Source organism: Barbus barbus, assembly GCF_936440315.1.
Source record: "Barbus barbus genome assembly, chromosome: 41".
In the NCBI taxonomy this organism is placed as follows: Eukaryota; Metazoa; Chordata; class Actinopteri; order Cypriniformes; family Cyprinidae; genus Barbus; species Barbus barbus.
Genome location: NC_136719.1, coordinates 16051740 through 16069902, shown reverse-complemented (window position 1 = coordinate 16069902; position 18163 = coordinate 16051740). Strand labels below are relative to the sequence as shown.

The window sequence follows — 18163 nt, the reverse complement described above, 5'->3', positions numbered from 1 at the left end:
TGAATTTTGATCAACAGTGATGTAATCACTCCTTTACCCCCAGCACACCCCATGCTCTTAGCACAATGGTTTGTCCCCTTGGTTGCTGGCCCTGTACAGCCATGTGGTGAGCTGATTTCCCATCCCCCGTTCCTCTATCTTACACACAGCCTTTTGGAGAAGCCATATTCTGACTGATGTCTAGTAACCCTATAGCACTGTTCGGCTCTTCAAGTACAGCTGGTGGCTTCACTCATGCCACACAGGTCAATCAGAATGACCCCAGGAGCACATTTTGATCAGTGCCGAAGAGGCAAAAACCTACAGAACCTGGCAGACTCAGGGACGTCCAACACGCGCACATACATCTTGTATAGAAACATTCAGCATCAATTTCCATTCATTCGAACTGAGATAAACCATTTTTATTAAGATATCATAGGCAAATACAGATATTTCGCTGATTTCAAAACAGGAGCACAAAGATACTGAGCAGTTTAACAGTTTGTCCAACAAAATTGTCATTAATTAGCTGTTTTGAATCTATTAGTACAGTAACTTTGTTCTTGGATCTTGTTCTTGTACATTTTCTGTAACCATTTCTACCTCATTTTTGCAGCATATTGTACATGAAAATATTTATTTCATGTCTTTTTTGATGTCTGTTATAAAAATGATAATGTTCTTGAACTGTAATGGTCTACCTCAGAAAAGACTGTATTTTAAGAAAAAAAGTATTACACAATATTAAAGAGAATATGTGGAAAAAACTTTAATGGCTCATCTTCCCGTACATGTCAAGTGGTAGATTGTGAATGTAAATTGCCTTCACTTTACATGCACATGATTTCAAAATATCAGTGAGATTATCAAATGATGTATTAAAACTAAGATTTGTGGAATATTGAGGGTCATGCTATTCTACACTCTCAGAAAAATGCTGTCACTGAGACACTACTACCTTTTCAAACGGACTCCTTTGTACCTTTTAGATACCAGTACAGACCCTTTAGGTACAAAAGTGAACCTTTTGAAAAGGTACTACCAAGTGACAGCTTTTGTACTCTTTTTTTTTGTTTTGTTTTTGTTTTCTGAGAGTGCACATATAAAAAAAGAAGTGAATATTTGCTTGTAGCTTCCGCATAAGACGGTTAGAGCTGGATAGTTTAACAAATGAAAAGGATCTTTTTTCATCGTTTAGTACTTTGTTGCTTAATTTCAATCAGCGTTTAACATTTAAACACTGCCCAATGATCAGGAGTGGCTTTAGGATGGAGTGTCAAATTAAGGTGCTCTGTGGTCAAGGGTTCAATATAGTACAAAAAGAAAAGCTAGATAATTTATCTTATGGCTGCATGAAATATAGTCCATACAGATATGATGGGAATTGACTTAATTATGTGTGATTGCAACAGTTGTCTTAAACTACAGGATATGCATCAAAACACTGACCCTCAACATAACCCTCATTTAGTCCAATGTATTTTTGAAGTATGGAGATTAATCTCATATTTAATGTATAATGGATGCTGATGATTAAGTCTCTGATTAAGACGAATAATGCAGGGTTATACATAGTCCTTGCCCTCCAGTCCCTATCTAAAGGATAATTAATCTCCAGATACCAGTAGAATAAAATAACATCCTTCAATTCATACATTCAATAACACACTCACCTTGTGGTGGCACTAAGGGTTAATAATATGAATTTGAAGGTCAATAATTACCTTTCCACTGAAAGGAGTTGATCAGTGTTATTTTTTTCTAGCACTACCTCTATTAGGTTATCCATTGACGTTTGTATTTCACATATTGATGGACAATTCTGGAAGTTCCTATTTATACTTTTACTTCATTATAATTGAGTATCTAAAAGTGTAAAAGCAAAATAAATGAAATCAAAAATAAATTATATTTTGTTGAGAATATTTGAACATTTACTTGAGCAAGCAAAAATTCCTCATCAATCCCCATATCTCTTCCACCATAACCCTCACCATAGCAACCATCCGTGCTGGTGCACTCTGAGTGATGTGACCTGGTCAGCTTGAATTCGACCTCTCTGACTCCAGAGCTAGAGCAGAATCTAAATTACAGAATGATAAAGTGTTCAGATTCAGCATTTAGGAAAAGCTAAAAATGACTACTGTTAAGTTTAGCATGTAACAAGATAGCAAATAAACACATTCATATGTGCTAATACACAAAGGTGCATGTGTATTATAAAAACAATAAAAATAATATAATGCTTAATATGAATACCTCAGTGTGTAAAGTAAAATCCCACCAGTTGCATTTATTCTGTATTTTAGTGGAACAGATGTGGATGTGAGTATCAAGAATCTGAAAGATGAAAGCTGTAGATAGAATATAAAAGTTGTAAAAATAATTGCAAAGCATATTGCATCCCTAAAGTATATTATAATCCATCAAAGTTATATATAATGTTCTATTATTATAATATATTTAGTTAAGTGTTATCAGAATATACAGTATTTATTTGATAAAACTTAATACACAACACACACACACACACACACTCATATTCAAGTTAGTTATATAATGAATATGGGCTTAAAGTGCACACTCTGAGCTTTAATTTGAGGATATTCTCATCAAAATTGTTGAAAATGTTAAGGAATTACAGCTCTTTAATATGTAGCCTCTCCCCTTTTTCAAGGGACCATAAGTAATTGGACAATTGACTCAAAACTGTTTTTTGGCAAAGTGTGGGCTTTTCCTTCCTTATCAATTAAACAAGTAAAAGGTCTGGATTTGATTATAAGTGTTCCATTTGCATTTATAAGCTGTTGCTGTGAACCCACATTATGCAGTCAAAGGAGCTCTCCATACAAGTGAAACAGACAATTGTTAGGCTTCAAAAACAAAACAAATCCATCAGAGAGATAGCAGGAACACTAGGAGTTGCCAAATCAACAATTTGGGACATTCTGAGAAAAAAAGAACACATTGGTGAGCTCAGCAACATAAAAAGCATTGGACACCCATGGAGGACAACAGTGGTGGATGATCGGAGAATCCTCTCCATGGTAAAGAAAAATACTTTCACAACATCCAGCCAAGAGAAGAACACTCTCCAGGAGGCAGACGTGTCACTATCAAAGTCTACAATCAAGAGAAGACTTCATACAGAGGGTTCATCACAAGGTGCAAACAAGGCCAGATTAGACTTTGTCAAAAAACATCTAAAAAATCCAGACCACTTCTGGAAAAGCATTCTTTGGACGGCTGAAATTAAGATCAACCTGTACCAGAATGATAGGAAGAAAATATAGTATGGAGAAGGCTTGGAACAAAGCAGACAACATCATCTGTGATAAATGGTGGAACAGTGTGATGGCATGAGCATGCATGGCTTCCAGTGGCACTGGGTTACTGGCGTTTATTGATGACGTGACAGAAGACAGAAGCAGCCGGAAGAATTCTAAAGTGCATATGGATACACTCTCTGCCCAGATTCAGCCAAATGGAGCAAAGTTGATTGCAGCGCTTCATAGTACAAATGGACGATGACCCAAAACATACAGCAAAAGCAACATATTACATCTAAGAGTGGTTTTGGCAATGTGAAAAAGAATGAGTGTTTTTAAAGGTCAAATAATTTTGCCTGTTGTCCTAAAACATGACAGGATTTTTTTTGAAAACTGCAAAGGCAGAAGCATTTTGCATTTGTCATGTCTTCTGCAGTCAGTCTCTGTGATTTGAGCTTTGATATGTTCAGTTTTAGCCATTTAAGAACATATTATGCTTTAAGGTTCTCACAAAAAGCATGTGCATTTACATCAAATTCAGATCTATTTTGTTCTACTTTTAAAAGGAATTTGTCCTCCACTTTTTCACATAAAGGTAGAAATTATTGTGACGCAAACCAGAGTTCACATGCAGTGCAGCAAGATTTCCCATAGCTCAGACCCTGCCTACACCTCTGTTCGTAACTGCTCGTGTCTTACTCTCCTTTGTCCTGTCTAGCCTTGATACTGACAAGGTTGACATCAGAGGAGATCCCTGACACAGGGTGAGTTAAGGCTGCCAGCTGGTAGCAATCAAGTCTATTTAGGAGTCAGGGACACATGGACCCCCAGGGCCAAAACCGTAACTAGCCCAACCCTTAGCCCTAACTCCCCCCAAAACCCTCTAGTTACCTAGTTCAGCTGTATTGATTCCAGATGTGCTGCCATTGGTGCTGCTCAGCTCTAGGCCTTTACCTAAGAGGACCACAAAATAATGACAAGCTGTGAATGAGGGGAGAGAAAAAAATGCAGAGTAAACAAACAAGAGGTCAATCCACCAACAATTTGCTGATTTTTGCCTTCCTTTTAAAATATGAATCAGTGTATTTATAATTGTGCTATATATATATATATATAAACATGTATCACAACTAACTCAATATTTACTATGACTTTTCCTCAATAAACTCCTAATTTGCTGCTTATGACTAGTTAGTAATGTAGTTAAGTTTAGGTATGGGCTACAATTAAGGGATCTAAAATATGGACATACAGAATAAGGCAAATATGTGCTGTAAGCACTAATAACAGAAAATATGCTAGTAACATTCCTGCTAATGAAGCAACTAGTTAACAAGGAGAATTGGCCCCTCGTATTCAATTGTTCACGTATCTGAACAAATTCTGATAATGTCTTATAAAGTTTTTTACTTTCCATATGTTTATTTTCACAGTTGTTACTTTTCAAAACAGCTGCAAATGGTTTGTTGTGATAGAAATTAAACACTTTGCACAACTATTATGGAATTTTTATTGATAACATTTGTTACTTCAGAATTCCGTTTCGGGCCTGTCAAACTCTATCAGCGGGAGATTGATCAAGTCAACTCTGACTGTGTTTAAATTAAGGCTGGACATGAAAACAACCCCTGAAGCAAATACAGCATTCTCAACAGCCCTCAGACAGGCCAAATGTATCATGACCGGTCAGGAAATCAGCTTTGATATGAGGAATGCCTGAAGCTTGAAACAAACGCATGAACATGGACCATATGGGACGAGTTTGAATTAATCGAATCTTTAAAACTTGTAAATTTAGAATAATTTTACATTAAATAACTTTCATTTTTGATCGTTTAGTTTTATTGCATAATTTACATTTCACGTGACCAACACAGCGTCAGCTTGCTTTCCACATAGTGACCCACTGCCCTCTAGTGGTAGCACAAAATAATGTTTTTTTTGGGGAGGAGTAAAAATCTTGTTTTATTAATGTTCTATACGCCTAAACTATCCTATAGTCATTTCTCAGAGATATCAGCGAGCAAAAGAAAATGTTATTCTGGGTGCAGTTGTGAGATTAGAAATAGTTTTATAGGCTAGTCGTACTAATGACTTTGCAGTTTCCTGACTTCAACATTTCCTGGTGTAAACGATGATGTGCTGCCAGATCCACTTCAAATCAAGCAAACTAGACTGATAAAATTAGCGACATTCTTCACAAAATAAGAATCGCGAATACGCCAATTTCTATATTTCTATGCTTCTAGAGAAGGCAACAGAAAAACTATACAAGAAACTTTTACATACACAGTAGCTTATAAACCGCAGACAAGGCAACACTTCACCTCACGAGATTCCAGTGTTCATGAATTATTCAGAATGAGGTATATTGTTACATACAATCATTGTTGAATTTGCCTGTTTTTAAAGTCGTAAACATTAAATTTGTTTATTTTATTTTATCTTATTTTAGTCAATGAGAAATTTGAACATTTTCATTGGATTTTTTGTAGTGAAACACTGCTGAACTGCCACCTTTTTATTTTAGTGTATTTTTAGTGCATTAAATATGTACTAATAATACTCTTCCGTTGTTTTTTTAAATATATTTTTTAGATGAGAAACCAGAATAATGAAAACGCAAAAGTAATCGAGCTTATTTGAGAAAACGGAAACCTCTTTCGAAACTCCTTACTGGAAATCAAGCGTTTCAAGCAGAAATGGCGTTGTTTTCCCGCCTACAAGTGACGTTTTGTCTTGATAAATAGAAAGTTACCTCTTATGAACAAGCATGATGCATAAAATGTTGTCTTGCTTGCTCTCTAGATTTTGATATCTGACAGTTTTAATCCGTTTTACTTGTAATTTTTTGTATTACTATTTTCAGGTGAGTTAGAATTTATAGTGTGAATAGTATAACCTATTTATAATTTATAATACCTATATTTACAATATATTCATTGTTGGTAATTAGGGTTAGGGTTCATTCCTAGGAGTTTAAGAAGAGTATTTTCTCTTTAATTTTCTTAAGTTCTTTATAGCATTATTGTCTTGCAATACAGTGACAGAATGGGGTTAAATGCATATTAAATAGTAAAAAAAAAATAATAATAATAAGGTGCCATTAATGTTGATAAAATAAATGCAATACATTATGAACTTTAAGCAAGAAATGAATGACCATGCCGTCGTGCAGGCATATGCTAAGCAATATGAATTTAATAAAATATGAGGCTCACAAAAGTAAGACGTTAGACGAAGAAAAAACGAAGATACTTACAAAAGTGTGAAGATACTCCCTTTATGTATGAAGATAAAAGTTTGAACATACTAAAATTAGGCACTTTCTGGCACACATAAAACTGGATTTAAAAACTATGACATATCTAATGTTCCGTGTAGGCTACATGCAACAGAATAGAAATATATTTCTAATAATGTCCAGCCGGATAAAGTTTCTCATTCACCTGGTAGAAGAACTGCATCAGGGTGTCCAATAGGCAGCAGCAGTGTAAAGTGAAAGTAGGTGGATAGAAAGAAAAAAAACAACAAACGCACACGGAAGGCGCAGATTGATATCTCTTTGCGTGTGTTAAAGAGCTGGCGTCGAAATCAGGTAAGTTATACAGCATTGTATTTTTGCTATATAATCTGCGGACGGTGTGTTTATCGCGACCTGAATTTGTTTATCGCTTAATGTTGTTGCAAAGAGGAAACTTCAGTTTTGTAACAGGCCACTTTCCTCTACTCTAACTGTTACGCGAAAATGTGCAGTCGAGCGAAGCGAGCGAGCAAAAACAGACTAAAAAGCCATCAAAGAACTCACTTAAGAATAAAAATCTCACTTTATAATCATTTAATCTCAGTATGAGATTATTGTGAAGTCGGTTTAGCTAGAACATTATATATACTAGCCTACTTAGGCTAAATGACATGAGCATATTTTCTCGCCTGGATACTCCATGATAGAATACGCGAGGGACACTGCCTTCATGTCAATTCACATATTCAACAAGTTTCCTGTATTTGACTCTACTGGAAATAGTAAGAGAGGAAGGCCTATTTATATGGCTGAAACGTAGCGGACTTCCATATGATTGCGCTAAATGTCACGTTATGTATATGTTTAGTTTGATAGTGGAAAATACTTAAGTGTTTAGCACGAGCGCCTACACGAATTCACGCCCTACTTTCTGTTCCCCATAGGCTGTATATGTGTCATTGGTGTGGTACGCTTTTTTGTGTGTGCACTAGAGTGGTCTGTTCTATGTTAACCTTCCTCATTGTTGTTGTAACATCGCTTGTGTCAGCTTCAGACTTTGGGATGTAACACCCTCATGCTGTTATTTGTCATAAATATTATATGAATACTAATGGATGGCTTTGCTGCGGCCTTTTAAAATGCACTAAAAAGGCTTAGTGAAGTGTTTATTTCTGTGCAAAGTGGATTAGATGAAGTAAATCAATCTACCTGTCAGTGATTGCTTAGTGCTATTTGTCAGTGGGTAGTTTTTGTCATGGATGCGGACATGGTCAAGAGAGCACGTCACCTATAGGAGAAAAAAAAAAAAACAATCCGTGGCGACGGTTTTGCAATCCGTCCCCTCAGTTTATAAACCGTACTCACGGATTCATTTCAGAAGAACAGCAAGCTCCTATATTGTAGCCTATTATTGTTTTATTGCATATTATTATGTGGAATAGGCCTACAGCAAATTGTCATAAGTGTCTCAAGTCTTTTTAATTTTTTACAGAAAATCACAATAACTGATATTGCATTGTTGCTTCATCACTGTTGACATGTAACAATAATTTTTATTGGTCTGACTTTTTTAAGGCAGGCAGGGCAGAGTGTTATATGAAGCTTGTCAGAGAAATTAGGTAGGCTACTAAAGCAATTATAAGTAAGCTTACCGACAAAGCAGAGGTCTATGAACATTGTTTTGACATGCTCTTTAAAATAAAAAAAAGTTTAATTTATAAAAGAAACTTTAATATTTGTGAAAAAGGTCATTTTAGGTATATGGCTGGTTAAGCTAAAATGGGCCACAATTTTCAGCTAAAATGGGCTGCATACACACACACACACACACACACACACTGTTAGACAGATATTCGAGGGTGAAAATAGGTTGATATGCCTAGATACTGTATGTATCCATACAAAATTTTAAGTCTTTTTTTTTCAGACAGTATGGCAGGAGGACAAGCAAAGAAAGGAAACAGAGAGACGAGAAGAGAAAGGGAAAGAAAGGAGCATGTCAGTAAAATGGGCTGCATACACACACATACTTTTACACAGAAATTGAGGGTGAAAATAGGTTTATAGGCCTACTGTAGATATGTATCCATACAAAATCTTAACAGACTTTAAAAAAAAAAAAAATACAAGCACAAATACATGCACACGAAAGACACCAATGCACAGAAACACACACCTATACAACATGATCAGTTCATTTTTAATTGCATTGTTTAATTAAATATTCATTCAACTTTCTATTTAATGAAATACATTTATAGTGTTGCTATGGCACACCAAAGACAATAGTGTCAATTTACTGTTAAAAATAAAATGATTTAAACTGAAATTACCTGTGTTGTTCTCTTTTTATATTGGCCCATTTTACCTGAATGTTGTGCCGTGGCTTCAGAAGGTACCTGCTGATACGCTAACTCTCATAATTTTAAAACTTTTATACTTTTTCATATTTAAAAAATATAAATATATTTAAGAGACCCATGCTAATTTATAAGAATATCATTAGATCTCCTGCATAGCTTATTTGATGGTGTTATAAGTCATTTACCAAAACGTGGCCCATTTTAGCGGACTTCACCCTTGTTATTATTATTATTATGGTGATTTTATTCTACTAAACTTTACCATCCAGAGTTAGATGCATGTTTCACTATTAATGTTGTTATTAAATAACTAGGCCTATTATAACATTGCATTCAGTCAGAGAGCAAAGGAATGACAACATAACGGTACATTATTTGATTTGTATTGTATTGTTTTTTTTGTTTTTTTTTAGAAAATTAAGGCTATTTTCTATTCTTCTTTTTAGCGTTTATTTTAGGCTATAGCTATAGGATAAAACACAGGTGGCGATGTTTTATCCTATTGGTTATTAATGTAAAATAAACGCTAAAAAGAAGACTATTTTGTGAGTGCGGATCATGGTCTAATTATAGGCTACTATGAAAAATAATGTTTAATAAACACAATACAGTGCATTCCGCACCTAAACAGGTGGCCTGGTTGAATCTGGCGGTGGGGGCGGGGCCACAAATCCGTGAGTTTACAAACCCGTGGGAACGGATTGCGAAAGCGTGCGCACGGATTATGAATTTGTGGGTACGGTTTACAAAATCTGAGCGCACGGATTGGACATTTTAATTTTTATTTAAATTGTAGTTTAAAGAAATAATGAACACTTTCTCAGTTTTTAGGTTGTTTGCTTACATCCTTTGTGTTATTAGTCACAGCATTTCAAGTAGTGTCAACAGTAATAAGATGAGTGTAAAAGTCTATGAGTTTGTTCATTTCTGTTCATTTGTTTATTTCTGCAGTATGACATGATCATTATGAATGCAGTCATCCATTCAATGAAAAGAGATCAAATAAAGTGGATGAGTGGTAAAGTGGTCCATGTGTCATCTGCCAACTGCTGTCTGAGTTTCAGTGTGAGGCAGGTTTGATGCTGAGAGATTGCTTTCTGTTTTCCAGTACAGAGAATTAACTTTATAGGAAAGAAAATACACTAATCAAACATCAGAGATTTCAACAGATTTCTCCAAACCCAAATGATCAGAGCAATCTCTTCGATATTTATTTTAGATGCTTACCATACAGTAAAATACAAATACCATTTGTATTTTAATTTCTTCAATTTCTTTTTTATTTCTTTCAGTATATTTTAGGACATCTAAGACCAGGATGATACCTTAACAAAACAGGATTATGAAAGAGCAGTCTATGCAATAATTAAGGCCGCAGACAAGTGCAGACAGTCACTAGCTTACAATACATCACACCTTAGACATAGACCTGACAAACAATATTTTAGCATGTTAAATTGGTGAAAACAAGCTCTGACTAATACCGACAGACACTGACAGACTTGACACACTGATCAGACAAAATGGTGTGAATTGACCTTTAAATAAAATGTTTGAAATAAAATGTATGCCCTGCAAATACATAAAGTATTACATAGAGCATTGATCTATGAAGTCCACCGGCAGTCACTAATTTTATCCCTTAAAACTCATCTTTAATAATCAAAATGACATATTTTAAAAGTGTTTCCAATGAAAATATTTTTTTTCATGCCTTAAAATTGCTTGAATATAATTCTACACCCTTACCTCATCAGTTAACAAAGTTGTAAACACTATACAATGGCAAGTGGCAATATTGGATTAATTCAGCTATATGTATGAGCCAGAAGAAGAAAAGGAAGATTATACATGGATTATACATGGTCGCCTACAAGAATGGTAATACAATTTATGTATTGCTCTCTTCCATGTTGAACACGCAGAAGTAATTGATATCATTAGCCTTTGGCTTAACTATGTTATCAAACAGCTAATAATTAATTGATAATGTTATACAAACCATGTCCCTGTTTTCCATCTGAGACAGCTAATTACATGAAAAGCCCCATCTTGCAAATTGATGGGATTGGGTGGGCTGTTTCAAACCACATTTTTGAGACTGTAGACATTTTTGAAACACTGCACTTTTAAGGACAAAATGCTCTTGAATTTGCACATGGTTTGTCTTTAAGCATATTAAAAACACCAGACAAACATTTAAACAAGATTAAAAACTTGATTTTCAACAGAGGGGGTCTATAAATAAGATTCAGAGAATCTGACCTTGCTTTGCAACCCTTAGAGATAATAAACATGATCAAATATTTCGGTAACACTTTACTTAGCCTTTATGTATGATGCATTATAAAGGTATTCATTATGTGTGTTGTAATGCGTTATATCCTTTCATAAATAATTATAACCAAAGTTATTTTACCATAAGTTAGCATAATTGAAACTTAATGCATTAAAACTTATAAAAAAACTTTATAAAACATATAGAATTCTTATTTGGTTAAGGCTTCAGGTAAAGTCTTTTTTATGTTAGAGAGATAGCATATCATATTTATAAATTCCAAAAACTAAGGGGTAAAGAGTGAACACATCTGCTGTACACATCATCTATATATATATGTATATATATATATATATATATATATATATATATATGTATGTACCTCTGACTTTTTGTCAATGACCTGCTGTGTTGAAGCAGTAAAAATAAGCAAAGCTATAGGACTCATTTATAGTGCTATACAACTATTTAGAGGCCATAAAACCCTTCCATGAATATGCCATCCTATTTAATCAAGATCCTCTTATATTTTATTTGGGTTGTTCTACACTGTAAGTGGGAACCTAATTTCTACATAATTTAACCCATAAAAATTGTTTTGTTTATATAAATCAATGCATTTAGGTTGATTTAGTGATGTTAATATTTTACACTTGAGGTAAACCAGTTAATTTTGATGTTGCTATTTTTTTTTTTTATCAGTGTGCATGCTACAGAAAAAAGCTAAGGTTTTTACCTAAGTGTTTTTTACCAGACCTGTTTTTCCTGCACAGCTTCTGGTGTTCACTCAATAACAATATAAAAGAAAAAGATTAACACAGTGGTCAAATTTAACTTGACTGTTGTCACATATCGTATACATGTTGTTAATGTATACCTGTACTTTTAAGCATGGCCTTGAATTTACATGGTTCATCTGTTTGTAAGTGTAACATGACGTATTTCCCTTGAATGACTTGTCTTCAGATATTATGTGGGCACATAGGTGTGGTCTTTTTCACCTACGCTGCTCCAATCCCTTTGTTAAACATTAACGCAGGTATACCTTTACAAGTATATTAATAGGTATGGCACAGATTAGCCAGAAAAAAATGAGGAAATATTAATATTATGAAAAAAATTCACAAATCCTGCATGAGTCATGAGGTTTAGATTCACACTAATGAGTTATCAGGTAGTCATTAAAAGAGCTTTATTGGGCAGTGTCTTATCTTTGATATGAAATACTTTAAATACCCTATGATTACGCTTTATGATTTTACAGCGAATGTGCAGATTGAAACTAGTGAGTAATCTAGGGATTAATATGTTGCAATTTACTATAAAAACCTCTGCCCATTTGTACAATGTACTGGCTAAACTACATATTGTGAAGCTGGTTATTGAACATTATGAATTGTGAATTATGAGGTCTTGGAGAGTGGGTGTAGGTGGTTATTAAAAATCTTTACTAGAATGACATGGTATTACACTTCAGTTTTCCTCATGTGCAGTTCCTATGGAAAAAAATCTACATTTAATTTGAGAACTTTCATTTATGTATGAACTGCCCATTTAAGTTTTATGGGTCTTCAAGTTCTTCTTAAAAAAAACACAAACAGAAAAATGTATTTTAATGACTTTTCTAATAAAACCATTTATACACACAGTTTAAGAGTGTTTTTCTTAAAAGGTTTTAGTGTAAAAGAAAAAGATTACAGTATGCTAAAGTTCAAGACAAATCTTCAAAGACAAATTTTACTCAGAAAGAAGTGATCAGTGACACAATAGTCAGTAGTTATGGAAGACATGATCCAGCATGCTTTCATGCCTTAGGGTGCCATTCAATTTCACTGCTTCAATCTAACATGCCATGTGCTTGTAGCCAACTGTACTAGACAGAACTAGAGTCTATCATCAGTGAATCATAACAGTGTGATCTCATTTGTGTTGAAGCGGTATTTGTATGTAAAGTGCATTTGATTTTTTAAAATATTTATTGCATTGTGTTTTTATTGCATTTATCATACATGAAATTAAATATGTTTGACGGCATCACATTTATTTTACACAGTTAACATATTTACCTAACTTGATGTTATAACTGGTTATATGTTTCTAAACAGAAGCTTTTCCATTTTAGATCCTGAAAATTTACATTTTATGTTTCACTTCCAAACATAGAAATATATGTGTACACCTTATATACAAATAAAATAATTAAGTTCCATCACAAACCATTTAAAAAATGAAATGGTCAGCAGCATTATCATATTAATTATGTTCTACTTTCTTACAATGCAGCATAAAGCTAAATGATGTGCTAAAATGACAAACTATGCAAGTAAACTTGTTATATTAGTGATGGTTGGATTGCCAGGCTGTTGTTTTGTCAAGCGTGTTCATGTTGTGGTATACAGTGTCTTCTGTCCCCTTATGTTGGTGAGAGATAAGGCAGGCATACTGTCTTTTCTCCCTTGTCCAAACAAAAGTCTGAACATTAATAACAAACCCTGCTCTCTCCCCAACGCATCTGCCTGTGCTCTTTTCACCAAATACAGACAGCCTCTATTAAGCCTGAAAAACAACATTGTATAAAAGGTTGGGCTTTTCTTCACTTATTTTATCCAGCCGTCAGATGCTATTTATGAATGAGCTTCTATAAATGTCATTCATTTTGCATTGAAGAATTCAGAGTTTCAATTCAGTTTGTTCAGAATAAGGAACTTGTTAGAAACTTAATGTTTAATTGTTTTTTTAGATAAAGCTTGTGTATTGTGTTTTGTCCTAAATACATGCATGGATAGTTTTGTAGCCTGAATGATAGGTAAAGCTAGCAACAGCAATAGTCGAAGTCCTTCTTTAAAGGCGTTAAACCATGGGTAAGTAGGGCTTTAGTGTGGATTAGTGTGTCGTCATCTGTGTGTCATAACAGAATTGTCTGATTAATGTGGTATTTCAGAATTAAAGGGATATTTCACCCCAAAATAGAAATGTTGTAATAATTGTCTATACAATTTATTGTATTCCTTCTGAAGATAGACAGGTGAGATTATTTGTTCACAACTTGAGCTAAACCGAATCTGATGTATGATGATAAGTGCTTAACCAAAACCTTTTTTTTTTTTTTTTTTCTTGACTGATATGGTCACTTTTTACTGATGTTGTATGGACAACAACTATTGTTTAGCAATAATAATATTACATGGTTGGTCAAGTAATCTTTTTCAGTGAACAACTGAAAATGTAGCCTTTCCAGTGCAGTGGTAATGTCCTGATTTTTTTAATTAATTTTTTTTACTGTTGCAGTGCATGCACACTATGGCGCTGTGGGCGCAAATGACCCCGCAGTTACAGTACCTGCCAACTCAGACGCTGAATGAACTCTACCCGGACACATTCCCTCTGGATGTCAGGCACTATTTGGCCAGCTGGATAGAGGAACAGGGATGGTATGACATTACTGTTACAAATTAAATGCATCCTTTTTATGTTGTATTAAGATTAACACAGTATTGTTTACCTTAAGGTTGCGCTGAACTGTCACCTACAGTAGTAGCAGATTGCAATGTAGAAATGCTTTGTTCACAGCTAGCCATGATTAATTTATTCCATAGTGAAAGTGTCTGAAAATTAGAGAAGTGAGTAGTATTAGGCTGAAGGTAATGACCGAAAAGTAGTTTGACCAATAGCATGCAGGCATTGTACATTATCAACCAATTGTGGTGTGTGAGAAGGTGGAATCTACAGAGAACAGTCAAAGCAATGCAAATATGGGTACATATGATGTGAGGACTGTAGAGAGCACATGTAGGAAAACAAAGCCAAAATCAGAACATTTTAGGCAATTTATAAATCCTATCCAGGACATGTCTGGGAAGAAGAGGACGTAGTAATCCCTATATTGTGGCCTCCATGAGGTAAAACACTCTGATATTAAACATTTCAAAATTTCATTTCTTATAAAGGTTTTTCATTAAGCTAAAATATCTAAGTGCACCTTTAATATGTACTGGCGATTAAGTAAAACAAATGAAATTGAAACATGAGCGACTATTGTCTAAGGCATACAATTTAGGGTAGTTTAACTGTTTAGGAATTTCCTGTAATGGAAGTGAATCATTCTTATAATGAAAATTGGGATGATGGTTGGAGAACAGCACAGGATAAGCTAGACTTGAAAGGCTTTGTTCCATGTCAGTTTGCGACATTTACGAAGGATGATTCTATGCAGCAGTGCTTTAAAAATGTAATGCCTATGTAATGTTTTATTTAGGGAGAACTTTGATGTGAACAACATGGAGCAGGAGCCTCAGGCCCGAAGGCTGTTGGATCAGATGGTGCATTTGCTGCAGGAGGTGGCCCAACACAACCCTAACGTGGTGGAAAGGGTCAAACTACAACATATCAGCCGAAACTTGGTGTGCATAACAAATATTCCTAACCCTCATGATTTCTGCTGGCTTAAAGCTACTGTATCATATAAAACCAGTTAAAATAATGACTTTTAATACAGGGTTTTTAAAGTGGGGTGCTGGGGACCCCAAGAGGGTTTACGGAGTCCATTATTGTGTACATTTAAATTTAATTAATACAGTTTCTCTTTGGGATTCTGTATCTAACATTAATATTGATAATATTAATGTTTTCTCTTTTTAATAATTTGCTTTGGCTTCAATACAGTAACAATATAAAAGCTCACTATTTAATTAATAGATTATTATAAATAAACAAGAATCTGTAATATCTATATGATCTACATGTGGGATATTTAGGACTGTTTTGTTACTTATGCCAACTTACATACACGATTGGTTTTTGGTTTTTAAATTAAGAGTCAGGTAACACTTTGATTATTAGCATGCATATTATTAACATATTGGCTATTTATTAGGCAATTTAAAGCACATATTCTTTATAAAGCATATATTGTGCATGACCTTATTCTACATCCCTAATCCTACACAGTACCTATACTTAACCACCTTACTAGCTATTAATAAGCAGCAAATTAGGAGTTTGTTGAGGCAAAAGTCGTAGTTAAAAAAATCGTAGATAAAGTGTGACCAAGAGTCATTGTGTATTGTATGTTATATAACCTCATCTTCAGTTACATTTCTTTGGCATTGTGAACACGTATGTTTCTCTTTCTTACTTTTATATTTCTGTATTTCTCACCTTTGGCAGCCTGCCATGTTGACAATGTTGTGACAAAGCACACTGTTTGTATTTCTGACTATTTACCATGTACTTGTGTAACTGCCTTTCAGAGTGTGTTCCAGCCACAACCCATGCAACTTGTGAGGACAGTTCGAGATATTCTAAGGAAAGAAAGACACTTATTAGCACAGGCACAGGTAAGCACAAAACCCGTTTTTCTGCAATATTTAAAATTTGTTGGGAAAATGCAACAGCCATCTTAACTTATGATTTAAGTTATGCATACGGTAAATGTCCAGTATGTCATTGTTCTTGGTGTTGTGTGCTTGTCTGTAGGGTATGCACCCTAACTTCCCACCCTTCCAGCAAATTCCTCAGGGTCCTGCAGCTACCAATGGCACCCCACAACCTGCAAGGGAGGATGGGAAGACTGATGTGGACAATCTGGTGCTCAAAGTTTTGGAAATTCAGAACTGCCGCCAAACACTTCATCAGCTTCAAGAGGATTTGAACTGGGAAAAGCAGGAAATGGAGTCAGTTCAAGGTAAGATATCTAAATCGTTTTTTAATATCAGTCAGACTAGTGTTTCACATTGGACTGAATTAACTTTTGTTCATTATGAAAACATTAGGAAATTGTTCAAAGGGTGTGAAATGCTTTTTCAAACACACATTGTTAAAAAAGCTTTTGTTTAAGTGTTGAAGTGTTGCTCGCCAGTCATTAATTCCATATGTATAAAACTCTTTTCAGTTTTTAACATGTTTTCCTCTTTCATTGGTTCCTTCTCCCAAAGCACATTCAATTATTATGATCAAGATATTTATGAACTGCTAATCATCATATAATACTTTTGTAGTATTCATTGGGTATCTCTTGTTCTTTGAAACCACAATAATGTGGAAGACTGCTAACTTGGCAATGATCCAGAAGACGAACATTGACGCCCTCCACAAAGAGGGTAAGTCACAGAGGGTCATTACTGAAAGGTGTGGCTGTTTACATTGTGCTGTATCAAAGCATATTAAATGCAAAGTTGACTGGAAGGAAGAATTTGGGTAGGAAAAGGTGCACAAGCAACAGGGATGACCGCAAGCTTGAGAATACTGTCAAGCAAAACTGATTCAAACACTTGGGAGAGCTTCACAAGGAGTGGACTGAAGCTAGAGTCAGTGCATCAAGAGTCACCAGCTCAGACGTCTTCAGGAAAAGGGCTACCAAGCCACTTCTGAACCAGAGACAACGTCAGAAGCATCTTACCTGGGCTGTGGAGAAAAATAACTGGACTGTTGCTCAGTGGCCCAAAGTCCTTTTTTCAGATGAAAGTAAATTTTGCATTTCATTTGGAAATCAAGGTCCCAGAGTCTGGAGGAAGAGTGGAGAGGCACAGAATCCATGTTGCTTGAAGTCCAGTGTGAAGTTTCCACAGTCAGTGATGATTTGGGCTGCCATGTCATCTGCTGGTGTTGGTCCACTGTGTTTTCTGAAGTCCACAGTCAACGCAGGAAATTTACGAGGAAATTTTAGAGCACTTCATGCTTCCTTCTGCTGACAAGCTTTATGGAGATGCTGATTTCATTTTCCAGCAGGACCTGGCACCTGCCCACACTACCAAAGGTACCAAAAGCTGGTTCAATGACCATGGTGTTACTGTGCTTGATTGGCCAGCAAACTCGCCTGACCTGAACCTCGTAGAGAATCTATGGGGTATTGTCAAGAGGAAGATGAGAGACACCAGACCCAACAATGCAGATGATCTGAAGGCCGCTATCAAAGCAACCTGGGCTTCCATTACACCGGAGCAGTGCCACAGGCTGATTGCCTCCATGCCACGCCACATTGATGCAGTAATTCATGCAAAAGGAGGCCCAACCAAGTATTGAGTGCATA

The 18163-nt window shown here is 35.2% G+C and overlaps 1 protein-coding gene and 1 long non-coding RNA gene across 5 annotated transcripts in view; one reads left to right on the top strand and one right to left on the bottom strand.

Moving 5' to 3' along the window:
* Positions 1 to 385: 385 nt before the first annotated feature.
* On the bottom strand, positions 386 to 7480 carry LOC306860690. The gene is made up of 4 exons (XR_013783400.1): positions 6701 to 7480; positions 4143 to 4205; positions 2242 to 2336; positions 386 to 2065 (listed from the first exon to the last, which is right to left on the bottom strand). It is a non-coding gene; the product is annotated as an uncharacterized lncRNA (long non-coding RNA).
* The window catches only part of LOC306860688 (signal transducer and activator of transcription 5B-like), a 25845-nt gene continuing 13661 nt past the window's right edge, over positions 5980 to 18163 (top strand). Inside the window, exons 1-6 of one of the 4 annotated variants that reach the window (XM_079402506.1) lie at positions 6792 to 6849; positions 9810 to 9928; positions 14425 to 14567; positions 15392 to 15536; positions 16386 to 16472; positions 16612 to 16819. In XM_079402506.1, coding sequence (XP_079258632.1) covers positions 14428 to 14567; positions 15392 to 15536; positions 16386 to 16472; positions 16612 to 16819 — 580 coding nt within the window. In that variant the 5' untranslated portion in view covers positions 6792 to 6849; positions 9810 to 9928; positions 14425 to 14427. Of the gene's footprint in view, positions 6850 to 9809; positions 9929 to 13676; positions 13717 to 14424; positions 14568 to 15391; positions 15537 to 16385; positions 16473 to 16611; positions 16820 to 18163 lie in introns of those variants that run through there. The other 3 variants (XM_079402507.1, XM_079402505.1, XM_079402504.1) reach the window with 3 other exon arrangements.